We start from the raw sequence: 27,369 nt of genomic DNA, 5'->3' as shown, positions 1-27,369 counted from the left end.
CTGAGGGGGGTCAGACCTCCCAGCACAGCTTTCAGCCCATGTGGGAGGTTCAGGGCCAAGGAGGGAATTGCCTGGAGCAGGAGGGTTGTTTGCTGGAGCAAAGTGAGCACATTTGGAGGAGCTGGGAGCAGGGGTGGCCCAGGGTGGCTCTGGAGCACAGCTCTCACACGATGGCTGTTGGGTAATCCTGTACCCCCAGAGCAGAGGGAAATGGGCCAGGAACAGCTGATCTGGGCCCTGCCAGGATGGTGCTGGGAGCTGAGCACTGTTCTCTGCTCACTCTGCTCTTTGCCAGTGCTGGGTTGAGCCCAGGTTCCCCTCCTTCCCCAGCTCTCTGAGGGAACGTGGGCATTCCAACCTCTCAGTTTTTGCAGCTTGGGGAGTCAAAATTCCAAATCTGAAGCCCATGGGTGTGAGGCAGTGCTGCCCAGAGAGCAGAGCCTTTGAATGGGAGGATCCAGAGTCTCTCTTGTTAAGCTGTGGCTTGGTGGCTGCCCAGAAAGTCACCCCACGCCCCTGGAGGGAGCGTGACTGCTGTGAAGTCCTGAGATCTAACAGGAGGCAGATAAAGCCTTGTTGTTCCTGTGTCCTTCGGGGAACATGAAAGAAAGGAGGCACCATGAATTACCGAGGGTGAGGCTCTGGGAACATCTGAGCACCTCCAAAATCAGTTAGTGCATTATAATGTGAAAACAGCCGGAGGGGGCTGGGAAGGAAGGAGCTCACAACAGGAGCGAGAACACAAAAGGGTTCCTAATCCCCATAACTCCTTCACTACCTCACAGGCACCTCTGAGAAAAGCTAAAATAACTTCTTTTATTGAGAATGCCATGGCTGGAGCCAGGCAGGCCGGGCTGGGTGTGCGATTTTCCACCGCACACAACAAGAGCTGGCGTCACATCAGCGAAGGGCCTTTTTCCCCAAGAAAGAATCAAACAGAGCAGTCCCACATTTCCTGCTGCTTTGCTGTTATTTTTCCACGCCAATACCTGTCCAGATATGTTGCTGCAATCATTCTGCTCAGTCCTTCAGTGGCCTGGGGCAGGTGTGGCCAGCACTGTCCCTCTCCTCTGTGCCAGAGTGGTCAAACCTTGGAGTTTGCAGGGTTGGGGTGTGTTGAGCTTTGCCCATCACCACTTTTGATAGAAGTGATGCTGCTCTTGCTACCATTGGCATCACTGTCTTCAGCTGCAAATCTGTAGGAAAAAGCCTAGAGCACAAACACTGATAAGGATTGATTGATCTTCCTGCTGATAAGGATTTATTCTACTCTTCCCATTGATAAGGATTGATCCTTCTCTTCCCATCAGGAATTGCTAGTAACCTGCTCTGCCCTACCTCTATCTTGTAGTTTCAGTCCCTCTCCTCTGATTTAGGATGTTTCAGCATTAAACCCTGCCTTGGTGTTGTGATACAGGACTTTTTAGCTTCTACACATTTTTTAGAAGTTACAGGCAGTTTCTGTGGGATTTGGGAAAGGTGGTGAAGCAAAGCAGGTACTGCTGGGAAACATTACTCATCCACCCTTTAAACTGACTGAAAACCCACCACTGCAGGGACTTTCCAGTCTCTGTAGGGAGATTCAGCCCAGGCTGGTACATAAGCAGAAATTGCTGGAGTTTATTCTCTTTTAAGCTGTAAGATTTCTGCCAAATCCTCTATCAGTACACAAATCCTGCCAGGTCTGTGCTTGTCCTGCAATAAAGGTCCTGACAGGAAAGTTTCCATCCAAAGTTTCCATCCGGCTTTGGCTTGGCCCATGTAAAGATTATGGATGCACAGAACTCTTGTGTGCATTTGGCTTTAGACTCTTTAAAAAAGCTTTCCTTGGGTTTAGACTCTTTAAAAAAACAAATAAAGGGATTTTTAGATGTTTGCAATGATACTTGCAGGTGACTTGGCGGATAACAGAGGATTCACTTGTGTTACTCCATGAGGGAGCAGCGGGTGGAGCAGGAACGGACACTGGGAACGCCAAAACATAGCCCGGAGCAGGGACCTGCACCACGCCAGGCGCTGGGAATCAAAGAGGAAAAAGGTCCCATGGTGGATGTGACAAAAGATGTGAAATCAAGGAGAGGAAAATGATGATTCTGGAATTTGGCTTTGGCTGTCAGGGGTGTCGAAAGGCGCCGGCAACGCCTCCTGGCCGGGCTATAAAGGGCCCCGAGGCAGCGGAGCGAGCACTCGCTGCTGCTGCTGCTGCTGCTGCGCTGCCGAGCCGCCTCTCCGTGCCCCTGCAGCCTCCAGCATGAGCACCTCTGTCCGCCAATACTCGTCCTCCACGTCCCTCAAGGGCTTCGGCAGCCTGGGGGGAGGCTCCAGCAGGGTCTCCTCCGTGCGTGTCGGGGCCGGGGGGTACCGGGCCCCCAGCGTGCACGGCGGCTCCGGCAGCTACTCCGTGTCCTCCCGCGTGGTCTCGGGGCTCGGCAGCGCCTTTGGGGGCAGCTACTGCAGCAGCGCAGGAGGGGCCCTGGGCGGCGGCTTTGGGGGCGCCTATGGGGCCGGCTTTGGGGCCGGCTTTGCGGGGGGATTTGGAGGCTTTGGGGGCGGCGATGGCATCCTGCCGGCGGGGGAGAAGGAGACCATGCAGAACCTCAACGACCGCCTGGCCAATTACCTGGACAAGGTGCGAGCCCTGGAGGAGGCCAACACCGACCTGGAGGTGAAGATCAGGGAGTGGTACAAGAAGCAGGCGCCTGGTCCTGACCGTGACTACAGCCCCTACTACAGGACTATCGAGGAGCTCAGGAACAAGGTAGGATGCTGGGGTTAGCGTGACATCTTCACCAAAGTCACTTGGTGAGTGTCTTCTTGGTGAGAAGAGATGACCTTTTTCGTGTTACATCTGGAGGGGAGAGGTTTATCAAATAGCAGTAATTAGTGTGAAATGAAAAGCAGAGCTTTGGAATAACAGTCACTATGAACAGCAGATCACCAGGCACCAGAATGGGGTTTCTGTTGACTGTTCTGGTGTAGGGAGAAAGATGGGGCAGGAAAGGACTCCCATAGTGATTCAGGTTACCTGATGATAATTGCTGCCACACTGTCACCTCCTGCCTTCCTTTTCACTACAGGACTTTTGAGGAGCTAAGGAACAAGGTAGGATGCTGGGATTATCACTGTGGGATGTGTCAGGGAGGAAGCAGAGAAGATGACTGTTACCTCTGTAATTAGTCATTACTAATTATGTTGTAAAAAGCGTCCCAGTGGCATGTGTGGAGTTCCCGGCTGGAAATTAGAGATGTCTCAATGTCAGCTTTTGGTTACATCCTCCTGAGTGGGACAAGTGGCAGCTTTCACTGGCAGGAACAGATCTAAGAGGATGTAAGGCAAAAATGAAGAAAACAGACAAGTCTGCACTGATCTTGTGAGTTCTTGGGAGTTTAAAATTAAGGTGCAGGGAAATTTGCAGCTGTGGGCGAACTATGAAACACTGATGTCATATTTGGAAACACTCAGGCAAAGAATTTGCAAACTTGTTTCAGCTCCTCCTGTGGTGGAGATTTAGATGATAAAAAGATGGAACTGACCAATAAGAGTCAGAGTTTTTTGCCTCTTTTGGCAATTACTGCCCCAGGGCTGGAATGGTACAAAGTCCCCAGCCCAGGCAGCTCAGGGGGGATTCCTCTCTGTTTGATTGGAGTCCCAGCACACCATTTTGGAGGAAACGCTCCAGTTTACATTGTTCTCTGTTACTTCCCATGCATGAATTGCCCCCAGGGATTCCAGAAGCTGTGGACAGCTGGAGCTGCAGGAGTGCTGGCAGAGGATGCAGGGAGCTCATTTTCCCCCCTCTCCTCAACAGAGTTCTCCTCCCAGTGTGGGTTATTTGCTCCTGCTTTGGTAATATGAAAATCAGAATCTGTAGGCACCTGCTCACTGCCTTTTGCTCTGTTTCTGCTGCCAACCAATTAAATCCATCCCAGAATAAAGTGTAACAAGCACAGACACCCCACTGGTCCCTCTGACCTTTCCACAAACAGCACCTGCCCTGGAGGATAGGAACAAAGGCCACCAGCAGATCTCACACATTTTATGTGGCCTCACTGCCTTTTGAAATGCTTACTGGTGGATTTTTGGAAAGGGAGGTCATGGAGTAACCAGCAGTCAGTCTCAGCTGCATCTCACTTGTCCTGATTCCAGACTTCTGCTAAGGAAATGCCAAACTTCCCCAAAAGTGTTGTTCCTGTCCCAACACTCAGCCAGGAGGAATTCCTGACACTCTTTTATCTTTCACTGCCCAGGTGTTGGCGGCCACAGTGGACAATTCCAACCTCCTGCTGCAGATTGACAATGCCAGGCTGACAGCAGATGACTTCAGGACTAAGTAAGACACATTTCCTGGAAAAAAATGGAATAAAGTGTGCAGGGAAGTTTGATGAAATGAGGAGAAAATCTTGTCCACACCCCAGAAAGGCAGTGTGGAAGCAAAGCCTTCAAAATGAGGGTGCAATTTCCAAAGCAGATGGTTCTCTCAGCCTTACAGGCACACAGGGATTATGTTGGTTCATTCCAAACCCACAATTTTATTCCTGTTGCTGATTTATCTCTGGTACAGAGACCTTGCCCTGTGCCTCACTGTGCTCTTAATGTGTGTGTGCAACTCCACAGAGCCCAGGGCAGTACCAAAGCCTGGTGTAAGGAGCAGGGTGATGTTATAGACTCAGGTGGACACTTCTTTATCAGTTTCCCCCCACTTTGCTCAGAGCTTCCCCTAGGAAAATTGTCAATGGGGCCATGTCACGATGCCAACAGCAGTGTGGAGGCACAGACAGGGGCTGTGTGTCCAGCTGGCAGGGCTGGTGCAGCTTTGCTGAGTGTGTTTGTGCCCCCAGGTTTGAGTCGGAGCAGGCTCTGCGCATGAGTGTTGAGGCCGACATCAACGGCCTGCGCCGGGTGCTGGACGAGCTGACCCTGTCCAGAGCTGACCTGGAGATGCAGATTGAGAACCTGAAGGAGGAGCTGGCTTATCTGAAGAAGAACCACGAGGAGGTGAGCACAGAGTCAGGCTCTAAAAAGGCCACTCTGGGTAGTGAAATTTGAGTTCTGGTCCAGCCTTTAAGGCTGTGCTGGGTTCTGAACTGCTGGGCAGGAGGTGAGAAGTGCTGGTGAGGCAGCAGAGGGGATGCTCTCTGGACAGCAGCACATCCTCCCTGGAGCCTGTGGAAATCCCATTCACCATTTGCCACATTAGTAATACCCATTGTGGCTGTTAGAGGTTTATTAATAGCCCTTGCAGCTTCTGGCTGGGAAGGACAGTTCCCTGAGAAATGAACCACCTACAGGCACTGCTTTATTCTCTGGAAAATTAACTCCAGTGGGGATTTCACAAGAATTTGAATGATTTTATTTGTGGTCATGGAGCAAATACCCCAATTTGCTCCCTTTTGATCAGCCCCCAAATGCTCACTTTGCTGAAGAGCTCTTTCTCAAGAGGAACATTTTAAATGCTGGTTCTTGAATTGCATTATGATGATGTGCTTCTCTTTTTGTGTCAGGAAATGACTGCCCTGCGCGGGCAGGTGGGTGGGGAGATCAGCGTGGAGATGGACGCTGCTCCTGGCATCGACCTGACCAAGATCCTGGCGGAGATGCGGGAGCAGTACGAGAGCCTGGCGGAGAAGAACCGCAGGGACGCCGAGCAGTGGTTCTTCAGCAAGGTGAGGAGCTGGGGCTGAGCACTGAGCACAGGGCTGGGGCTGGGGCTGCTGTACAGGGGGAGTGTGGTGGCCTTGGAATCTGCTTTCTCATACAAAATCACATCATCATTGGAACATGACGAGAATAGTGGAATAGAATAAGGAGTTGTAGTGGAATCATATTGTTTGTCCTGAGGTGGTTAGGAGAGCAGCAGCTGCTCCTAGGATGGGTCAGGGGCTAGGGAGGGTGTACTACGTGACAAAATGTGCTTGGTGTGCCACTGAGAGTTAGATATTTTCATGTTGGTAAAGGCTCAGTAGGAGCACGAAGACATAGGCTTGGATTATTGCTACTGCTACCTCTAGGATGGCTAGTAAGAAGAGAATTAGTAGAGTTAGAAGCTAAACTGCTGGTATTGTGGAAAGTAGGGCTGCTGTGGCTGTAGAGATGAGTTGGATGAGAAGGTGGCCTGCTGTGAGGTTTGCTGTTAGGCATACACCCAGTGCTAACTAGGCTTGTTGTTTCCATTAGGATTAGGGCTGGGATTAATGGAGTTAGAGGTGCCTTCTGGCAGGAGGTGGCCTAATGGGGCGGAGGGTTGGTTTTGCAGTCCTGTTAGGAGGGTGGCTAGTCTTAGGGGGAAGGCCAGGGCTCTGAGGGCTTTGCCTCTCTGCAGACAGAAGAGCTGAACCGGGAGGTGGCCATCAACACGGAGCAGCTGCAGAGCGGCAAGACGGAGATCACGGAGCTGCGGCGCACGATCCAGAGCCTGGAGATCGACCTGCAGTCGCAGCTCAGCACGGTACCAGGGCTGGGCATGCAGGGAGGGCAGTGCAGGGCTGTGCCCACCCTGGCCACCCCCTGAGCCCATCCCCGTGGCCGTCCCGCAGAAAGCGGCGCTGGAGGGCACCCTGGCCGACACCGAGGCGCGCTACGGCACCCAGCTGGCGCAGCTGCAGATGCTGATCACGGGCGTGGAGGAGCAGCTGGCCGAGCTGCGCTGCGACATGGAGCGCCAGAACCACGAGTACAGGGTCCTGCTGGACGTCAAGTGCCGCCTGGAGCAGGAGATCGCCACGTACCGCCGGCTGCTGGAGGGAGAGGACGCCCAGTGCGTGAGGGGCTTCGCTGGGAGGGCTCTCACTGTCATGTTTTCTGAAAAATCCCCGTGCCAGGATTTCTGTTTGAGGTTCCTCGGCTTCCCTGGAGGAGAAATGCTGGCGAAGGGATTTTTCGGAAAATGTGACAGTGACAGAGGGCAGCTGGGAGGAGATGGATCATAGCAAAGGAAATAGAAAGTGAACCACCTGCATCCCCTGGAGGGTTCTCTCAGCCCATTCCCTGACCCATTGCATGCAACAGTGGCTCTCTTTTCAGTCCCAGCAGTCCACAACAGCTCAGTGGTTCTAACAGCCCTGCAGCACCCTTGGGTTCCAGCTGCCACCCTTCCATGTCTGTGTGATCCCAGGCAGGTGCTGCACTGGTGTCTGAATTACTGTGTCACACACCCATCCTTAGCAGTTTCTTCCTTCAGTTGGGACACTGGCAGTTTCCAGAAGCATTTGAATCATGTATTAGTACATAGTATTAAGGCAGGGTTTAAATAATGATCTCATCGTGGACATTACTCACTTTTTTCCTGTTTCTCACCTCCTTTTCCTTGTTCTCCTCCCGTAGCATGTCTTCCCACTACATCTCACAGCCTGTGAAAGAAGGTAAGGACAGGTCTTGGCTGAAACTCTGATCATACACAGCTCTCATACCCTCACCCACCTTCTTAGCACAGACTGCTTTTACTTTTCTACTAAAGTTACTATTTGATTATATTTCCAAAATTTGAACTTATATACAAAATTTTACGATACAACAAATTTATTATATAACAAATATCACGATATACCAAAACACGTGTCAGAAATTATCTGAACAGACTGAATCTGTACAATTTAGCAGTGGGAATGCGGTGCTATATTGGGTTTCTGATGTGATGATTGTAGTAATAAATCTGTAAGGTCTTTAAGGCACTTCCTACTTGCTGCCATGGCAGTAACATCTCCTTCTTTCCCCACTGCAGGACCAGTAACCACCCGCCAGATCCGCACCATCTTCGAGGAGGTCCAGGATGGGAAGGTGATCTCCTCCCGGGAGCAGATCACCCAGGCTGCCCACTGAGGCACTGCCTCTTCTGCTGCAGACCCTGCCCAGCACAGCCAAGCAGATCCCAGCTGATGTGTTCTTGCCATATGGATCACCAAAAGCACCTTCTCCCACCATCACCCCCCTCCTTACCCTCTCTCACCCTTCTCTCACAGAAATCAAATAAAGCTTCTCTTTGCATTCCTGCAAACCCAGGTCTGGTCTCAATGCTCTTGGGCAGTCCCACTCCTGCAGCTGTGGGACAAAGCTGGGAGAAGCAACATTCTCCATCCTTGGTGTCCTGATGGTGGGGCCTGCACACCCACACCTCTGTAACTCCTGAGACCTGGCAGCTTCAGGGGAGAGGGTGTGGGGGGAGTTTGGAAAGGAGCTGATCTCAAGGGGGTGGGAGATGAAGCCTGTGAGAATCACAGATTGGACAAAGCGCTGCTCCCCCACTGCAGTGCCCAGCAACAGCAGGGCTGAAGCTTTAACCCAGCCAGGCCAAGCAAGTGAACAAAGCCCAGGTGGTGCAGACAGGACCCTGTAAATGCCACGCCCCAGCTCTGCCCCAGCAGCTGCTCCTCATTCTGGATCCCAAACTTTGGGGTGAAACAGTCTGATCTGCAGGCAGGACAGGGATCTGTCAGGAGGGCTGCTGTCCCTCCAGACAGCCAAACTCAGCTCAGTTGGGCTCCTGCTTCCAAAGGCGCCACTGAAGGGTGAGGAAAGCAGTGATGGGAAGAGAAGGGTATGGTCTGTGCAAGGAAAAGGATTAAAATTCTTCTGGGAGCTCTTGTGGCACTCCCCGGCTGCCGGTGGCTGCTCCTGACACAGCAGTTCCCACTGCTGACAGCCAGCCCAGCGTTCCTGGAAAGCCAGTCCAGACACATTCTTGGCTGCGTTCTGACACATTTATTACTTTGTAAATCCAACTTCTAACTCAATGAAATGAATCAGAGCAGAGCGACTGAATGAGAGTGAGAGCAGAGCTGGCCACACAGCTTTGAAACCCTTCTCCAGAAATCTGTCTGGAATGTAGGAGCAGATAAGAGAGAATTCTTTATTTTCCCCCAAACATTGGAATGATGCCTGCAGTGCATCATCTGCCCTGCAGCCAGGCTGGCAGGGCTCCATGGTTTTGAGGCCCCCAACCCCCTGCCCTGCAGCTCTGCCCAGTGCCTGGGCTGTGCCCTCCCTGTCTCAAGCTACATCAGGGAAGGTACAGGTTGGATATTAGTAATTTTTTTTTTTCACTGAAAGAATAATAAAGTACTGGAATGCTCTTCCCAGGGAGGTGGTAGAATCACCAACTCTGGATGTGTTTAAAAAAAGACTGGACATGGCACTTGGTGCTACAGTCTAGTTGAGGTGTTGGGGCATAGGTTGGACTTGATGGTCTTAGAGGTCTCTTCCAACCTCATTATTCTGGGATTCTGGGATTCTGAGATTCTGGGATTCTGAGATTCTGGGATTCTGAGATTCTGGGATTCTGGGATTCTGTTCCCTTGGTGCAGACCCCTGTGACTCTCATGGGGTATTGGCTGCCCTGAGCATCCCCAGCATCCACTGGCCAGAGGAGACACAGTTCTGGTTTGAAGTTTAATGCTGAGGATCAGTGAGCTCGTCAGGGGGTTGGGATAAAGGCTGCTGCACACCCTTGGCTGATCCACGGGTCAGCAGCAGCACAATTCCCCAGCCTCCCACCCCGAGGCACTCCCAGCCCCAGCACCTCCACGGTCCTGCAGACTGTGCTCCCTCCACTCCCACAGCCCCGAGGAGAGAGCCCAGAGCAGCCCAGGGACTCTCCCTGGGGGAATTCGTGTCCCACAGCTGGGTAAAGACGGGCTGAATTGCTCAAGATCAGATACCTGAGAAGGGTCGGGACAGACACAGCTTGCACAGCCACACCCCATTCCAGGTCACCTCTTAGGGACCCTGTTGTCCCCACGGGTGGTGCAGGGACCACCAACACGTCTTGCAGCCCCTCTGAGTCCCCTGCCATGCCTGTGGCCCTCTGGCTGTTGCAAAACCCAGTGCAGGGATGCTGTGGTGCCTCTCTGGAATTCACCCTTGCTTTGTGTTTTCCTCAGGTAAAAGTCTTGGCGCACCTGTGTTCCTATAGAAACAACAAACAACACTTTGCTAATGAAATCCCCTGCTTTAATTACTCCTGCACAGTGTGAGGGAGGTGTGGAAAACAGATGTCAATTTTCTCCTGCCTTGAGCATTAATAATTAGTCCTGACCTTAGGAAACCTCACGGAGGAGGGAGTTGCAGGGGTGGCTCACGCTGACAGGCAGCAGCAGCTTGAGGCAGGTCTCAGAAAGTGGGAATTTAGTCCAGAAAGATGGTTTGACTTCTCAGGCAACACTGAATTCCTCTCACAGAAAAGACCACTTCAGAAACATACATTAATGCATGGTTCTCAGCTCATTTTAGGAAACTTTTTGATGATAATTTGATTCCAGAGCAAACTTTATAAACATATAAAAAGAGGGAAATGGTATTATCCAGGTAGAATCTGCATCTGCTGATATGTAATTTTGGAGCCAGAACTTCACCTCCATTTTCCCCCAAAGTAAGACCAATTGTGTGTTTGAACACCATTGTGCTACCATGAAGCTCCTGTTATGTTGTAGGACTGGAATTCTGATTTTGAATAATATTAAAAATGAGCTCACAGTGTGCACGTGCTCAAGAAGAGAGGCAGGATCTGGTTTCATACTCAGCCTTTTACTTCAAAGGGTGTGATAGAAGCAACATGCAGTCCTTGTGGTTGTGTTCAATGGGAGGTCATGGAAATAACATCCTTGAGTGCTTAATATAGTTTTAAGTCTTAATTAATGCTCATGATTTTAATTGCTGCCCTGTGGCATTACCAAAGTATCACAGATATTCTGGGCTTTTATGGCATAGCAGATCAATGGCAAACAAAAGATGAAAGGAAAGGCAATTGCCCATAGAGGAAGAACCGCGCATCACCCGTGTGACACACAGGTGACAGTGTGACACTGTGCCACTCTGAGGGGCTTCGCTCAGGGCAAGGCTGAGCGTTTGGACTCACACAGGGGCTCTGCACCGGCTTTGTCTCTGAGAGTGCCCTTTGCCCACATCCCCGCTGCAATCAGAGAGCACAAACCGCGGCATTGCCCGGGCAGAGGTGAGGAAATGAAGAGGGGGACGAAGCACATTCCTGGCATTGCCACGTCCCGGCCGCCCCCGCCTGCTGCTGCACCTTTTCCATCCGCACCTGGGCAGGACGAGCGGCGAGTGGGCGTCCCCTGGCACGGTGCCCGGCGCTCACACGACAGCAACACTCCAGGGGACAGAGCCAGAGCCAGCAGAGGCTCTGATCCTCCAGCTCTCCGATCCTCCAGCCCTCCGAGCTGCACGGACTTGTCTCCATCCACCAGTGAAGATAGGGAACCTCCATAGCAGCCAACCCTGATATTCCAAGGACACATCCCACTCCTGTACCGTCTCCAGCTTTCTGCAGATGGAGGGGAGGGAGTTGTGCCCTCTGAGCTCGTCAGCAATGTACCTTTGTTCTTCCTTCCATACCCTTTCTCCCCTCCTTTGGCAAATGATCTAAGGAAGAACTTGGCTGTTGGGAAGGGGCTGTTGGGGCCTGTCTGCAGAGACAGCCCAACAATCCACCGTGTGCACACATGAGCAATCCCTTCCCCTCCACACCCTGCAGGATGAGCCAGGCACACTCACATTGGTGGGTTCTGCCTGGGCCGTGGGTCAGCAGGGCCTGGCCACACCGCTGTGCTCAGTTCTGGAGCCTTTTTGCTCGCCAGAGGTGATCTCTGTCTCTCCTGAAGCTCTGTTTAGATGGGAAGCGTAAACTCCAAATTCACAGTGAAGCTGTTCTGCCTGCTCACAACTGACAGAAAAACATCACAGCAAACATCACTGGCACCAGCTGCTGAGCTGTGCTCCTGTTCACAGTGCTTACACACCAAAAGCTTTTTCCTTATGTCCTTCATCTACTTTCTGCTGTCCCACATTTTCCGTGGAGATCTCATAATTCTCAGCAAGCCGCCATACCCTGTCCTTTTGGGAAGGTTTGCTAAGCTCACAAAGAAAACAACCCATCCTATGACCTTTCCACAGTCCCCCACTCTTGGGTGGTCTCTGAAGTGAAGACTCCAGTGAGCCCTGGAGCACAAATTCCCTTTTCATTGCTTTTTCATGACTGCTCATCCTTCTCCCTGCGGATAAAAGAGCGGACTTGTATTTCCAGGATTGGCAGCCAAGTTCCTTCCAGCACCATTGTACTCAGGGGCTTTGGAGGTGCATTCAGGGTCTCACAACACAGCTGCTGTCCCGGCAGGTGTGTGTGTGCAGCCCAAGCAGGGACAGGAAACTGTAGCTGGGACAAAAAGCCACAGTAATAGAGATGCTGAGCTATTCCCTCAAATCCTGCACCGCTCTGTTTCAAAGCTCACCGTGCAGAGGGAATTAAATCATAGCCCTGAGCAAGGAGCCTCCTCCTTTTAATCACACCTGACAATTTACTTGGAAACGGAAGAAGCATAAAGATGCCCTTTGTAAGAGAAAAAGCTTCAAGTGCAATATGACAAAAAGCGTGAATAGAACAAAGGCAAAAATGACGATTCTGGAAGTTGGCTCAGCTTTTATGAGTGATGGAAATCGTCGGGAATGCAAGGAGAAAAAAAAAAAAGTAAAAAAAAAAGTGTGGCAACGCCTCCTGGCCGGGCTATAAAGGGCCCCGAGGCAGCGGAGCGAGCACTCGCTGCTGCTGCTGCTGCGCTGCCGAGCCGCCTCTCTGTGCCCCTGCAGCCTCCAGCATGAGCACCTCTGTCCGCCAATACTCGTCCTCCACGTCCCTCAAGGGCTTCGGCAGCCTGGGGGGAGGCTCCAGCAGGGTCTCCTCCGTGCGTGTCGGGGCCGGGGGGTACCGGGCCCCCAGCGTGCACGGCGGCTCCGGCAGCTACTCCGTGTCCTCCCGCGTGGTCTCGGGGCTCGGCAGCGCCTTTGGGGGCAGCTACTGCAGCAGCGCAGGAGGGGCCCTGGGCGGCGGCTTTGGGGGCGCCTATGGGGCCGGCTTTGGGGCCGGCTTTGCGGGGGGATTTGGAGGCTTTGGGGGCGGCGATGGCATCCTGCCGGCGGGGGAGAAGGAGACCATGCAGAACCTCAACGACCGCCTGGCCAATTACCTGGACAAGGTGCGAGCCCTGGAGGAGGCCAACACCGACCTGGAGGTGAAGATCAGGGAGTGGTACAAGAAGCAGGCGCCTGGTCCTGACCGTGACTACAGCCCCTACTACAGGACTATCGAGGAGCTCAGGAACAAGGTAGGATGCTGGGGTTAACGTGACATCTTCACCAAAGCCACTTGAGAAGAGAGTCACTTTTAAACCTTTTTCATGTTACAGCCGGAGGGGAGAGGTTTATCAAATAGCAGGTAATTAGTGTGAAATGAAAAGCAGAGCTTTGGAATAACAGTCACTATGAACAGCAGATCACCAGGCACCAGAATGGGGTTTCTGTTGACTGTTCTGGTGTAGGGAGAAAGATGGGGCAGGAAAGGACTCACATAGTGATTCAGGTTACCTGACAATACTTGCTGCCACATTGTCACCTCCTGCTTTCCTTCTTACTGCTTGTGCCCCATAGCTGCTCCCTGTGAGGCTCCTGATGGAGCTATCAGCAGGCAGGGACTTGTTATCTCCTGGGCCTGTTCACTGCTGAGTGATATGCAGATGGAGATGAATAGTCATTCTCACAAGTATCCTACGAATCAGATTTACCCCCTATCCTTTGAGGAGGGTAAAGGTAGAAGTTAAAGTAGAAAGAAAGTGTCCTATGGGATGTTGTTCTTTGGGAGCTGTAGACACAGAATCCAGTCCAGCATTGGAACACTCTGGGCTATGGTAGGTGCTGAAATCAGGTGTGTGCTCTGCTGTAAAATTCAGCAGATGAAGTCATGGCCAAGGTAATTTCTATATTCCAAGCAGCTCCCTGGATGTTTTTAAACAAAGTCCTTCTGCCAGAGCACCAGAATCTGCCCATCCCTCCCTGGCCTGCCATTGCTTGCCCCCCCTCAGCCCTTATCACTCATCCTGAGTGAGCTCAGGCTCACTGAGGGAATGAGGTGTGGACGGTTGGGCAATGTCATACCTGGTCTTAAGAATAAATTCCTGGGAAATGGGGCAGGGTCAGCCCCTGGGGGGAACTCACATTCCGAAAATTTCTTGGGCTTCACCCTGGGGGAAAGGGCTTGCCTTGATGCAGGAAGCTCCTCTGCAGATTCCAGCATGTCAGTGTGCTCTGATGGAGCACAGAAACATCTGGAGGCAGGATTTGAGTGATGAAGTGCTGGGTCTCACAGAAACCTTCTGCTCCTGATCCAGGGGAAGGCAGATCCCCTCCCTCCCTCTCCCCTGTCAGCTGGGAAATGACCACATCAATATTCCTGGATTATTCCTTGGATATCCTCTGAAGCAGGAGAATTTACAGTTCTTCATTAGCTCGTGGCTACAGAAATTCCTGCTCACTAAATGGCCAATCATTTTCATAATGTCAGAGCAAATACTGGCACCTCAGGTGTAATTATGAAAGCCAAATGAGGTAGGCACAAGGCACTCCCTTCCTTCCTCAACCCTTTTTCCTTCTTAGCTGGGCTGCTCCCATTCCCAAAGCCTGGAGTGCTGCCAGGGCTCGGCATGGTGTGAGCACCTGGAGGTGCCACCTGGGCATGGCAGTGCCCATGGCAGTGTTCCCAGGAGACTGAGCCTGTGCTGATGGGAGATGGAAACGAGCACCCCATCTCCTTCTCTGCAGAGCCCACATGGAAGTCCATGGCCCAGTGCTGCTCCAGCCCTTCTCTGGATGGGATCACTCAGTGTTTGAAATGACTTTTGAACTCTTTCACTTATCCCCCATCAGATTCTTTCTGCAACTGTTGAAAATGCCAACATCGTCCTGCAGATCGACAACGCCAGGCTGGCAGCAGACGACTTCCGAACCAAGTGAGTCCAACACCTCCAAGAGCTTTTGTGAAAAAGGGGGGAAATCCTGGCTGTTCAGGGTGCTTTTTATCTGCATCTGGGGTTGCTCCACTGGAGTGGGAGATTTGGGAATAGTTCATTTCTTCCTGGGCACAGCGCTGCTATTTCTTCACGTGAGAGCTGTGCACACACATTGAATTAAAGATTCTTGGCAAAAATACACTGAGCTGGGGAAGGAAAAGATAAGAAAAGTGCTGTATCAGGTGGGTATATGCAGCTGTGTGTGTTGTCCCCAGGTTTGAGTCGGAGCAGGCTCTGCGCATGAGTGTTGAGGCCGACATCAACGGCCTGCGCCGGGTGCTGGACGAGCTGACCCTGTCCAGAGCTGACCTGGAGATGCAGATTGAGAACCTGAAGGAGGAGCTGGCTTATCTGAAGAAGAACCACGAGGAGGTGAGCATGGAGTAGGGCTCAAATTAGGACCTACAAACATTCTTTGTGCACCAGGGAAACAGTCAGGCCAAACACACAGGAGTCTCTGGAATCAGAGCTGTCAGGAGACACTAGAGCAGGAAAGGGGAGAGATATAATCCCTTCAGACAGGACCTCCAGGAACTCTGTGGAGTTCCTGCACTGGGTTCAAATAAGAAATTTCTCACCATGGGAAGATGCCACGTCACTCTTGACATGTGTTGTGTCTTTTTTGTGTCAGGAAATGACTGCACTGCGCGGGCAGGTGGGTGGGGAGATCAGCGTGGAGATGGACGCTGCTCCTGGCATCGACCTGACCAAGATCCTGGCGGAGATGCGGGAGCAGTACGAGAGCCTGGCGGAGAAGAACCGCAGGGACGCCGAGCAGTGGTTCTTCAGCAAGGTGAGGAGCTGGGGCTGAGCACTGAGCACTGGGGCTGGGTTCGTGGCTGGTGCCAGGGCTCTGAGGGCTTTGCCTCTCTGCAGACAGAAGAGCTGAACCGGGAGGTGGCCATCAACACGGAGCAGCTGCAGAGCGGCAAGACGGAGATCACGGAGCTGCGGCGCACGATCCAGAGCCTGGAGATCGACCTGCAGTCGCAGCTCAGCATGGTACCAGGGCTGGGCATGCAGGGAGGGCAGTGCAGGGCTGTGCCCACCCTGGCCACCCCCTGAGCCCATCCCCGTGGCCGTCCCGCAGAAAGCGGCGCTGGAGGGCACCCTGGCCGACACCGAGGCGCGCTACGGCACCCAGCTGGCGCAGCTGCAGATGCTGATCACGGGCGTGGAGGAGCAGCTGGCCGAGCTGCGCTGCGACATGGAGCGCCAGAACCACGAGTACAGGGTCCTGCTGGACGTCAAGTGCCGCCTGGAGCAGGAGATCGCCACGTACCGCCGGCTGCTGGAGGGAGAGGACGCCCAGTGCGTGAGGGGCTCTGCTGGGAGGGCGGTGGGAGGAGATGGGTCACAGACAGACACAAAGTGCCCAGGGTGTCAGCCCAGTCAGAGCTTTCAGGGCTGGTTTCTGTGTTCACACCAGATGTGTATGCCCAGTGCTCTGTGCCCGGTGTCTGGCTGTAGTGGGGTGTTGCTGTGGTTCCTCTGTCCCTCAGGAGAGGCCAAGTGGAGCAACACTTTTACCTCCATGAGCCTTCTCTGCTTTTCTCCTGCCTGAATGCAGAGCCTGTGTAGCAGCAATAATCAGTGTTGGTCCCTAACACCTCTTTGGTTTTGTGCTTCTCTTGTAGCATCTCCTCCCAGTACTCCTCGGCCATGTCCTCACACTCTGGCAGAGACGGTAAGAACCCCCCTTTCCACTTAGCCTGGTTCTTTCTCCTTCCCAGTCAAAGCAGGGCTGTTTAAAGCAGCATTTCCCACTCCCTTGTGGAATTCCCACCAGCTCTTGAAGAATATTCACAATCTGATAATGTTTCAAGGAATTTCTCTCCTTCCTGCCGTGAATAATCGCCGCCCTTTCCTTTGCAGTCGTGACATCGTCCCGCCAAGTGCGCACGATCGTGGAGGAGGTGCAGGACGGGAAGGTGGTGTCCTCCCGGGAGCAGGTGGCACTCACCACTCGCTAGGACAGCCCCTGGCCCAGGAGAGCATCAGACTGAGCCAAGAAGTGCCTGAGGCCATGTGTGCTCCCTTCACCTGCTCTTCCTCATGTGTTGCCCTCATTCCATGCAGGTGTCTCTGGACACACTTAATAAAGCTTTTTCTTCTCGCTCATGCAACTGCAGACTTGTCTTGTCTGATCACTGACATGTGATCCCTCAAAGCCTCTGGGTTCTGTGTTCATGCCAGGGAAAGTCCTGAGAAACCACAAGAAGCCAGTGAGAGGAGGGGAATGGAGGGACATGGGTTCCACCTGGAGGGACAGGGGCTCTGCCTGGGACAGCTTTTTCCTAATGAACTCAGTGTGCTTGTAAATACATGGGACTGGCTAAGGCATAAACTGTGTGATGAAGGCAATTATGGAATTATGAGGTTTGAGGTCAATGTGCCACACAACTGGTAATTAAAGCCAACAAAATAAAGCTCAGTTCTCACACTCTTAAGATCATAAAAAGTCACTTTCTCCTGTAAGCTGAGCTTAGATGGCTTCAGCAAGGCTGCTGCTGTCAGATGCTCTCTCTGAGACATGAGCCCAGCATCCAGCTGTTGGCAAACCTCATCCCTACAGGCCTGCTGTCTCTTTTGACTGCCTTTAAATCATACTGTCAGACACAAAAACTTTTACAGGGCTATTCATGCTGCCCCAGGGCTGCACTTGAGGAACTAAAGTAACCATTGCTTAATCTGCACAGGGATGAGCAGCAATAATTTCAATCACTGTCGTGTGTAACAGATCACTGCTAAAACCCTTCCTGAAACTACCTGAGAGGTAGAAATGATGCCTGAGGCTGAGCTGCTGCTCAGGATTAGTGACTCAGCTGGGCAGCAGCAGGTTCTGGCTGTGCCTGTGCCCACTCGCCTGCTGGAGAGCGACCAAGGGAGAGCCAGAGAGGAGAGGAAATTGTTTTAGAGCCAAAAACCTGATGGAATCACTTTGATCCAACTTCATGCTTTCTAGTCTGTGGTAGCTGGGAGCCCTGTGCATCAGCTTATGTCCATCCCACACCTCAAGGACACAGATCTGGGCTCAGACCAAAGTGAGAGGGAACAGTTTGCATTAAATCAGCTTCCCTTATAACAATGGACAGCTGAGGCTCAGCTTGCTCATCCTTTGGGTGATCAGTGCTTCATTCACCCTCCCTGAGTCTCCCCACAGCATTACAGTCCCCAGGGTGCTCCCTGGCCCCAGCAGGTTTGGAAAGAGCTGATGAGGTCACACTGGGCATGACAGGACAGGCAAAGGAGAGGAAAGGAGATCGAAGAAGTGGGGAACCTGCCAGGTCTATCCAGAGAAGGGAGTGTGAGATTTTATCATTGTGTATCATCATTCAGCAATTACAGAAAAGGGCAGGAAACGAGACACAGAGAGTGCAGAGTTCATGGACTGTATTGTGCTTCTCCCTTTGCTGGAATGACAGATCTTCTTTGGGGAAAGTCTTCCAGGCCAAACAAACCAGAGCTATCTCAAAAATGAAAACCAGATCAAGGAAAAATGTACCTGAGCCTCAAGTTATCTCAGACTCTCTGGCAGCAGGCAAAGCTGCAGGCTGGAAATTCTGAGCAAACTGCTAATGTGCTGCCTTTTTTTTTTTTTTTTTTTTTTTGGCATCAGAAGAGTGTTGTAGTGTTGTTATACTTTAGCTGTAAATGGCTTTTTAAGTCTTGAACCATCTGCAGAATGCCCCAAGTGTATGAACACAGAAAAGCTTTCTGCAAACCACAAATATAACTGATTAAATAGAAGTAGGAGGCTAAAAGGAGACGTCAGTCCAAGACTGATTTCTGTGCTGGCAGCACAGAGAGATGTGGCCCCTTCTGCAGCCAAAAGGGCACAGGGGAGAGATGGATCCAGCAGAACACCCAGTCATCGCTGGGATCTGAGATATTTCCATCAGCCAGCAGGAGCAGCAGAGATGAATCCTGAGGAGAGCTGGGAGAGCTGATGGAAGAGCCTGGTTTGTAATCAGTGGATTCAGTTCCCCTGGGAGGACCTTATCAGGGGATATTCATCAACATATATTTGCATCAATGAAACAGGCTTTAATTCTGCACACAGCTCAGTGTAACCCTGTTATCACAGGCAAGAGCGAAGTCCAAGCTCAGCACAAATGATCTCTGTGTGACATTATAGTGCTCTGAAGAAGGAAAGTACCACAGAACTATAATGTAACTTACTGCTTGTTATTTACCCTTTGCTACACACATTTGTGTCTGTGAAACAGGGACAAATTGTCTGTCCAAGAGATGGACACACACTGGTTTTGGAGAGCATTTTACAGATTTGCTGCAAGCTGCAAGTACAAGAAGAAAAGTCTTTTTAGGATTCAGTTGGGAATCACAGAGGCAAGACCTCATTGAATGATGGTGAAACTTTACGGACAACAAAACAAAAAAATGGAAACTTTAAAATGGAAAAGAAATGAAAACATCCTTTAAAGGTATTTCATGATGGAGACATAGAGAGAAATCAATGGGACGTGCCCGTGTCAAGAGTAATATAAAATAGCAAGAACACAATGAATAATACTGAATTAAATGCCATCTTTCCAATCTCTAAAGCCCCATGTGCTCCTCAGACAGTTGTTTTTACAATGCCCTCGAGGAGGAGGATAGTTGTTATTGTTGTTTCCATCCTACAAAGGATGAAATCGAGACTTGGAGGAGCTGAATGATTTGCCTGGAGTGACTTGCAAAGCTGGGATCAGACCCTGGAGCAGCTGGTGTCACCAGAAGATGGAGATGAGCCCCAGGACAGCCAATAGCAGGCTGACAGAAAGTGGCATGACAGGTACATCACCAGCCAGATAAGCAAATACTTTGTAAATACTTTGTAAATTGAGAACACCAGGATTTTCCATAGGTTAACATGGAAATTCAGCTGACAATGAGAGAGAGGAGCTCGGGGTGCCTCTGGAGGAGCCTCTCCCTGGCCAGGCTGGTGGGTGCTGGCAATGCCTGGCTCCAGCTCCTCCCCTGGCCCTCCTGTGCCTGGGCACCAGCAGGGATTTGGGGTTTGGTGCTGTATCTGAGTCACTGAGTCCCCAAGGAAGTCCTCTTGGATGTGACAACACCTGGTGATTCAGGGAGTGTTTGTAGTAACATGAAATGCTGGATCTCCTTCTTGGGGGCACATTAAACTTCATCTGCATTAGCCTGAGAAACAGTCTTAAGCCTTAAAAGATATCCTGAGACTCCCAAAGATTTCCTGCAGGAAAATCTAATCTTTCCCATTTCCATTGCCCAGTTGAGTCTGATAATTCTGCTGTAGAGGACTCTTGGGAATAACTCCAGCATGTTCACCCTCTGCCACCACCCCACTCTGTCACACAGCCCAGGACGCCGATGGAAACCTGCAATCCGATCCCTTCCTTTCTGTTTTGTACAGAGCTCATTACGCGGGAGCAACACCTTTGCCTGGGGGAGGCTCTTCTGCTCATTTGTTACTTGAAGTAGGAATTTTTCCTGGTCAGACCTGTGCTGCTGTTCCTGAAATGCCCACGGGAGATCCTCATGAGCCGTCATTCCTCTGCTCCCCTGTCATTCCTCTGCTCCTCTTCCTCCCTGGGGTGCAGCAGTGCCTGCGAGGGGCTCCCAAGTCAGGCAAGGACAGCTCATCAGGGCATTGCCCCTGGCTGCCTGCAGGGATGTGGGGAGCAAATTTCCGTCTGCAGACTCCAGCCAGGAAGTCAATCAAGGCTAATTCTGGCAGGAGCCTTCCATTAGGCATGGAGATGCCGTCATTAGCAGATCTCCTCATCACAAAGTGAAAATGGCTTTAGTAAAATGAGGGCTGTGACTGCTGGCAGGGCTTGAGGTTTGTTCTCATGGAAAAGCAAGAGCTGGTTTTAAAGAAAATTTTGAATTTTGGAAAGGAATAAAGCTGGCATGAAGAACGCACAATTCCAAGAAAATAATAATAAATTACTGTTCTCCTTTACAAAAGCTGTAGGAATTCTAATCATCTTTGGTAAAGCCTGAAGGAAAGAGTGAAAGAGAGAGAGAAAGAAAGAGAGAGAGAGAGAGAGAGAGAGGAAGAAGGGAAGAAGGAAAGGAAAGGAAAGGAAAGGAAAGGAAAGGAAAGGAAAGGAAAGGAAAGGAAAGGAAAGGAAAGGAAAGGAAAGGAAAGGAAAGGAAAGGAAAGGAAAGGAAAGGAAAGGAAAGGAAAGGAAAGGAAAGGAAAGGAAAGGAAAGGAAAGGAAAGGAAAGGAAAGGAAAGGAAAGGAAAGGAAAGGAAAGGAAAGGAAAGGAAAGGAAAGGAAGAGAAAAAGAAAGTTTGGGTTGGGACCTTAAAGACCATCTCATTCTACCCCCTATCACTTCCCACTGGACCAAGTTGCTCCAAGCCCCATCCAACCTGGCCTTTAAAAATGAAGAACCATATAAATCTTGATTAAATGAAATTAAATGTTTACTCAGCAGTCACTTTATAATTCTTTGGTAGAAAAAAGACCAGTTGTGATCAGGCTGCAGGTGGGCAGCCCTGCCTGACCCTGATCCCTGGCTCCAGGCAGGGTCTGGCCATCACTGTGGCACCAGAGCACCCTGGCTTCCCTGATGATGGCTCTTAGAAAGGATGGGCCCCCACAGAACCACCCCAGAGTTCAGGAGTGCTGGATTTGCAGTGTCAAGATAAAATTGAGCTTAATGAACTTGCCCAAATGGCAGAAGCAATATTTGTGAGCCAGGCTGCACCTGACACATTCTTTATGCCACGTGTCCAGGTGACCTGGATGCCAAACCCAAAGCTGAACCACATGTGGGTGAGAGCCAGCCAATATTAGCATTGCTATATTAATGTTATTAATAAAATGAAAGATTCAGATGACAAAACATTTTAATTATTTCCCTTCTTCCTCAATTTAGCATTCCAGAAATAAAAAATTAATTTAATAAACTTTTAAAAATATATTTTCTGTTGTCCTTTCTAAATTTAACACCTAAATTGTACTGGGGAGTTTTCACGGTGCTGGTTAGAACTGGATCAGACTTCTGTAGAGTCATGCATCTCCTGAAATTCTCCACATTACTGCTTCAGAAATCTTATGAAACATCCTGTGTGGCAGTGAATATTCAGTGGACCGCATGTTTGGTGTCCAGGAAATATCCTTTCATATTTTAGATAAATACTTGACTATTTTGTCTACTCTTTAAAGCAGCAAAACAACCCAGACCTCTTCAAGGGGATGTTTTGATGGATCTAGAATAAAGAGAAGGGATAAACCAGCCCTGGTACATTCCAGGGCAATATTCCTCTGCGCTCTCCTGGAGCATTTGAGCTCTAAAGACCCAGACCAGGGGCTCACTCCACACCACGTGGAATGGAACAGACCTTGCTGCAGGCCCAGAGTGGTCTCCTGGCCCTGGTCCCAGGGACTGAGGCCAGCTGAGTGAGGGGACACCCTCATTTCTGGTCACAAAGGGGTCGAACAGGCTCTGTCAGATAGGATGCCTTTCCCACAGCTTTCACTTTCCGGGTAGGCTCGCCCACGCCGGGGATGGATAATTGCTGTGGCGCTTCATTCCCCGGGCACTCTTGGGTATCGTCGGGTTTTTGTGTCACTGTTGTTGAGTTGTCATCACAAGTCAGACCTGATGATTCAGGAAGTAACATTTTTGATGTAGTTTTGAAACACGCTTCTGTTAACCAAAGCATCTTTCTGTTGTGGGATTTCTGGAGACAAACGCCTTTGGGGAATTATTTCCGGCTGAAAAAAAAAGAAAACACCTCCTAGCCAGGTCACAAGGAGGAAGAATAAACAGCCCTTCTCCAGTGGCACGATCCACAGGCACTGGTATAAATAGAGGACCAGGGGACAGAGGTATCACAGTTGGATCCTGCAGCCACCCGAGCACTTGCCTTGGGCTCTGTTGGCTCCGCACGCACACCATGAGCTGCACTGTCAGGCAGGTCGTCACCACCTGCACCCAGGGCAGGGCCAGCACGGGCAGCAACGCAGCTGGCACTGCCAGGAGGGTCTCCTCTGCCTCCTCGGGCAGACACGCTGCCTATGACTTGGGAGCTGTGGTTGGCAGCTTCTCCGGCGGCAGCGTGAGCGAGGGATTGCTCGGGAAGCAGCTGAGCGCCGGCAGCGCGGCTGGTGGCAGCTTCGGAGCCACCCAGAGGGCTTGTTCTGCCCTGGGATTCAGCACAGGAGGAGTCTGCGCTCGAGGTGGCTTCCCCAGGGCCGGGGCTGGCTGTGGGGATGGGATCCTCTTTGCTAACAATGAGAAGGCGACTATGCAGAACCTCAACGACCGCCTGGCCTCATACCTGGACAAGGTGCGGCTCCTGGAGGGGGACAACGCCGACCTGGAGTGCAAGATCAGGGAGTGGTATGCCAAGGTGGGGCCCATCTGTGAGCCACGGGACTACAGCTGCTACCACAAGGAAATCGAAGACCTTCAGAACCAGGTAAATCCTTGTTTGTCAAGAAAATCCTGCTATTTCTTTGGGCTTTGCTTTCATATTTGCACAGAGCCTGTCAAAGGGCAGAGGGAACAGCTCTGGAGCAATGGTTTATATTAAATGATGGTCTATGGGAGGGGGATTCTGCATTTACTGAGCACTGATGCTTCAGCAAGGTTGGGTCCACCCAGTTGGCACATGGGTTTCCCTGATTAATAACCCCAATATATGGAATTATCATAAAATACCCCAGGTAAATGTTTCCTCTAGGGTCTTCTGGAGGCAGAGGAAGATGCAAGCCCACATATTCCTCTTATGATTTATTTTCCAGATCCTGTGTGCAGCCATGGAGACTAACAAAATCCTTCTGAACATTGATAACAACAGGATGACTGCTGATGACTTCAGAGTGAAGTGAGTAAAGTCCCCTGCTGGCCCGTGGAGGGGCAGGTGAAGGGTGGTGATGGGGACATCCCAACCCTCTGCCTGTCACACTGCATAGTAAAACAGATCTCTGACACCACTGGCAATGTTCATAGCACTGCATGCGTGGAGGGAAAGAACTTGTTCCTCATTTTTTCCCCCAACCTCAACGGAAGGCCTTGCCCTGCTTTGCTGACATGCTGACCTTGGTTTAAGGTATGAGACCGAGTGTGGTCTCCGGCAGAATGTGGACGCCGACATTTGCAACCTCCGGCCCGTCCTGGACCAGCTGGCCAGCTGCAAGACCGACCTGCAGCTGCAGTGTGAGGCTCTGACAGAGGAGATGTGCTGCCTAAAGACCAACCATGAGGAGGTCAGCTCTCTCAGGGCACTGAGAAGAAGGAAAATCTCCCCAAAGGTGGATGGATATTACTGATACAGGCACGTGTTTCCTGCAGGAAATGAGCTGTCTGAGGAAACAGGCCACTGGGGATGTGAGTGTGGAGGTCAATGCCTGCCCTGGCCCAGACCTGAGGAAGATCCTGGAGGATCTGAGGTGCCAGTACGAGACGCTGATGGAGCGCAACCGCAAAGAGACGGAGCAGTGGTACGCCTGCAAGGTACCTCGTGTCCTCAGAGCTGCAGCCAGCTCTGCCCCAAGGGGGAAAGGGAAAAATGAGGCATTAGGAGGTGTCCTCATAACAACAAGTGTCACAGATGTGCTCAGATCTAACTGTACTGCCTGATTTCTGTGTTCATCCACGGCAAAAGGGCCACCACATGGTGTCACTGGGTCAGAGTGGAATAAACAGGGTGTCAGCCTTGGGTGTGCTCAGGGCACTGCAGGGTGTGGGGAGGTCCTGGACACCACGAGATGCAGCGAGGAGGTGAGGAAAGGGCTGTTCTTTTCTGACCTTGCAGGTGGAGGAGGTGAATCTGGAGGTGGTCACAAGCAGCCAGGAGATCGAGTCGAGCAACAAGCAGGTGACTGAGCTGAGGCGTCAGCTGCAGGCCCTGGAAATCAATGTACAAGCCCAGCTCACTATGGTAGGTGATGCCACAAGGATTCACAGCTCCAGCTCTCGTGAGCAGGGCTGTACCTGTGTCCAAACCAGGTACCTGTGAGTTTGTTCCATTCTCAGAAAGAAAACCTGGAATCCTCTTTGACGGAGACCGAGTGTCGCTACAACAAATACCTGGCTGAGCTGCAGAACCAGATCTCCTGCGTGGAGCAGCGGCTGGCTGAGATCCGAGCGGAAATGGAGTGCCAGAACCAGGAGTACAAGACCCTTCTGGACGTCAAGTGTCGCTTGGAGCAGGAGATCCAGACCTACCACTGCCTGCTGGAGGGTGGCCAACACGACATCATGTATGCAAACAGAGCTGGGCACCCTAAAATCTCTGTGCTTTGCCTTACAGGGATATGAAAATCCTAGTAGGAAAAGCAACACTGTGGTGAGGAACCAGTGCCGACCTGTTTCCAGACAGGGCTGATTAGAAAGCCATGAGACATCTGAGGGTTTGGTTCTGATAAATAACCAGGGAGCACACCAAAGACCATTCCTGGTCAGGGAATGGGCTGGGAGAGCCCCCAGAGCTGTCCCAGCCCCTGGCACAGTTCAGCAGCTCTTTAAGGGCAGCTTCACCAGGAGCTGGACAAAGAGTCATGTAACTGAGTTTTATTGGCTTGCCAGAATGAGACAGGTTTAGGGACTAGCAGCTAATTTAACTGAAACGATGAATTATCTAAACATTTTCAGTTTCGCACAACAAGTTTAATTAAAGTTTTGGAAGTTTAATTTGTATGCAAAGCAGTTGGCTCTGCCCTGCCTTCCATTGACTGAGGTTTTGAAACAGCCAGGCTGTTAATTCCAGACATTGGCTGCACACACACAAAACTGCCCTGAGCACCCACCTACTCCTTTTGTTTTGCTGGGAGAGGAGCCTTTGGAATGGTGGTGCCCTGATGTGGGCTCCTCTGGACTCTCCACTCCTAAATTATTTACAAGAAAAGTCAGTTTTTGTTCCAAAATGCCTGTTGCAAGGGCTGAAGTGGCACTGTTAGTGCTAGTCTGGGGTAACCCTGAGTGCCAGATGGAAAAGCATCATCACCAAAGGACGGGGGCACAGAGGTGGCTGCAGCTGGCCTCGGGGCTGGGAGGGGGAGCTGTGGCTCAAGAGACAGAGCTAAAGCAGCGAGGAGGGCAGGGGGAGATCCCCAGGGGGGCAGTGCTGGGGTCTGGGTGTCCAGAGCTGTCTTTTTCCACAGAGGGGCGGCAGGAAGAGGAGTTGGTGCCACAGCAGCTGGCAGAAGCACGGGGCTGAAGGGCAGCCTGTGCCAGCCCTGCCTGCCCTGAGCCCTGCCCGGCCCAGGGTCTGACAGGTGAGGGGGTCTCCAGGGAAGGGGGACCAGGAATGGCTTCTTTAGTGCTGGGTACCAGAAGGATGAGGGGTCTCCAGGCTTTTCTGGGTGATGAAGAGAGGCTGGAGAGGGTTTTCCCTGGAGAGAGGCTGGGCTGGAGTCAGACACTGTGATTGTTGGTGGGAGGGAACTGGGATTAACTGGGATGTGGTGGGAAGCAGTGATAAGGGATGCAGCTATGGGATATTTATTTATAAACCTCTGCACAGAAATTGTGTTTGACACTGTGGGGTGCCCATTTAAACACACAGTGTTTAAATGTGTGTTTAAACAAGGCTTTCAACACAGCATGGGAAGGAGGAACTGGCAGGGAAATCAGTCACAAGTCTTTCAACAAGGATAAAATTTAGCAAAGCTTGGAGTAGAGGGAAAGAGAAAAGGCGAAGGGGTGTAAGAGAAAGGCACAGGGTGCTGAAAAAGTTATTCTTCTCATTCTCCTTCAGGTCACTGCAGACCAGAGAGTCCCTGCCAGCCCCACTGCACATCCCCTGAGGAGCTCTTTGAAGAAAAAGTCTTTTGGAAAATCAAGGCAAAATAACCTGGGAGTTCTCAGTTGTGCTCCGGCAGCACTCAGAGGAACTCTGCAGGACAGCACCTCCTGCCTCCCCTGGGTTGTGGCCATTCTCTAACAGAGACCAAGGCTTGTCTCCAATAAAACTTTGCTCCTGCTGATACAGCCTTGAACCTGAGAAATAATTTCTACAAGTGAATCAATATACAAGTATTTAAAAAAATATGTTATAAATCCACCTTTAGTTTCCAACCACACAGCAATCACTACAGGGATAAAGGAAAACAAGCCATCAGTGCTGCAGCTGAACTCAGGCCGAGGATAGGGATGGAGGGTGGAGGAGAAAGACCAGACAAGGTTGTGGAAAGGGATATTTGCTACCAGAGGAGGTGGCAAGAGCCAAGACATGAAGCAGAATGTGGTGAGGAAAGAAACACCCAGGGAGGCTGAGCAGAGGGCAGGGAGGGAGTCTCAGGGCTGTCTGACTGACAGTCTGCTACCGAGAGAAAGAAAAGGGAGTCTTCACTTAAGCAGACATATGCTAATATAATATAATATAATATAATATAATATAATATAATATAATATAATATAATACATAATATCACACAATATAATGTAACACACAACACCTTTGAGTTATTACAGATGCACACTAACAGGATAAAATCAAGAACAAGTTTTCTCAAATAATACCAAAGCAGGAATTTTGAAAGCCAGGCTCTGCTGGTCTCTCCACTCCTTTCTGGTGGAGGAA

The 27,369-nt window shown here is 51.1% G+C and overlaps 3 protein-coding genes across 3 annotated transcripts; all 3 read left to right on the top strand.

Annotated features, from left to right (window-relative positions):
• The first annotated feature begins 2,180 nt into the window (after positions 1-2,180).
• LOC131094116 (keratin, type I cytoskeletal 14-like) lies at positions 2,181-7,985 on the top strand. Its single transcript, XM_058041591.1, has 8 exons — positions 2,181-2,758; positions 4,248-4,330; positions 4,839-4,995; positions 5,502-5,663; positions 6,320-6,445; positions 6,534-6,754; positions 7,321-7,358; positions 7,718-7,985. The coding sequence occupies exons 1-8, from the start codon at positions 2,252-2,254 to the stop codon at positions 7,813-7,815; spliced, it is 1,392 nt and encodes a 463-aa protein (XP_057897574.1). The 5' UTR covers positions 2,181-2,251; the 3' UTR covers positions 7,816-7,985.
• A 4,579-nt stretch (positions 7,986-12,564) lies between these two features.
• Positions 12,565-16,969, top strand: LOC131094115 (keratin, type I cytoskeletal 14). The gene is made up of 8 exons (XM_058041590.1): positions 12,565-13,106; positions 14,701-14,783; positions 15,059-15,215; positions 15,475-15,636; positions 15,720-15,845; positions 15,934-16,154; positions 16,481-16,530; positions 16,719-16,969. The coding sequence occupies exons 1-8, from the start codon at positions 12,600-12,602 to the stop codon at positions 16,814-16,816; spliced, it is 1,404 nt and encodes a 467-aa protein (XP_057897573.1). The 5' UTR covers positions 12,565-12,599; the 3' UTR covers positions 16,817-16,969.
• Positions 16,970-22,737: 5,768 nt separating this feature from the next.
• LOC131094121 (keratin, type I cytoskeletal 19-like) lies at positions 22,738-26,036 on the top strand. The gene is made up of 7 exons (XM_058041598.1): positions 22,738-23,262; positions 23,588-23,670; positions 23,896-24,052; positions 24,138-24,299; positions 24,601-24,726; positions 24,822-25,048; positions 25,949-26,036. Exons 1-7 carry the CDS (start codon positions 22,738-22,740, stop codon positions 26,034-26,036), a joined length of 1,368 nt encoding a protein of 455 aa, XP_057897581.1.
• The last annotated feature ends 1,333 nt before the right edge of the window (positions 26,037-27,369 follow it).

Source organism: Melospiza georgiana, chromosome 28 (assembly GCF_028018845.1).
Source record: "Melospiza georgiana isolate bMelGeo1 chromosome 28, bMelGeo1.pri, whole genome shotgun sequence".
NCBI lineage: Eukaryota > Metazoa > Chordata > Aves > Passeriformes > Passerellidae > Melospiza > Melospiza georgiana.
The sequence above is the reverse complement of the archived record's forward strand: the minus strand, read 5'-3'. Positions and strand labels throughout refer to the sequence as shown.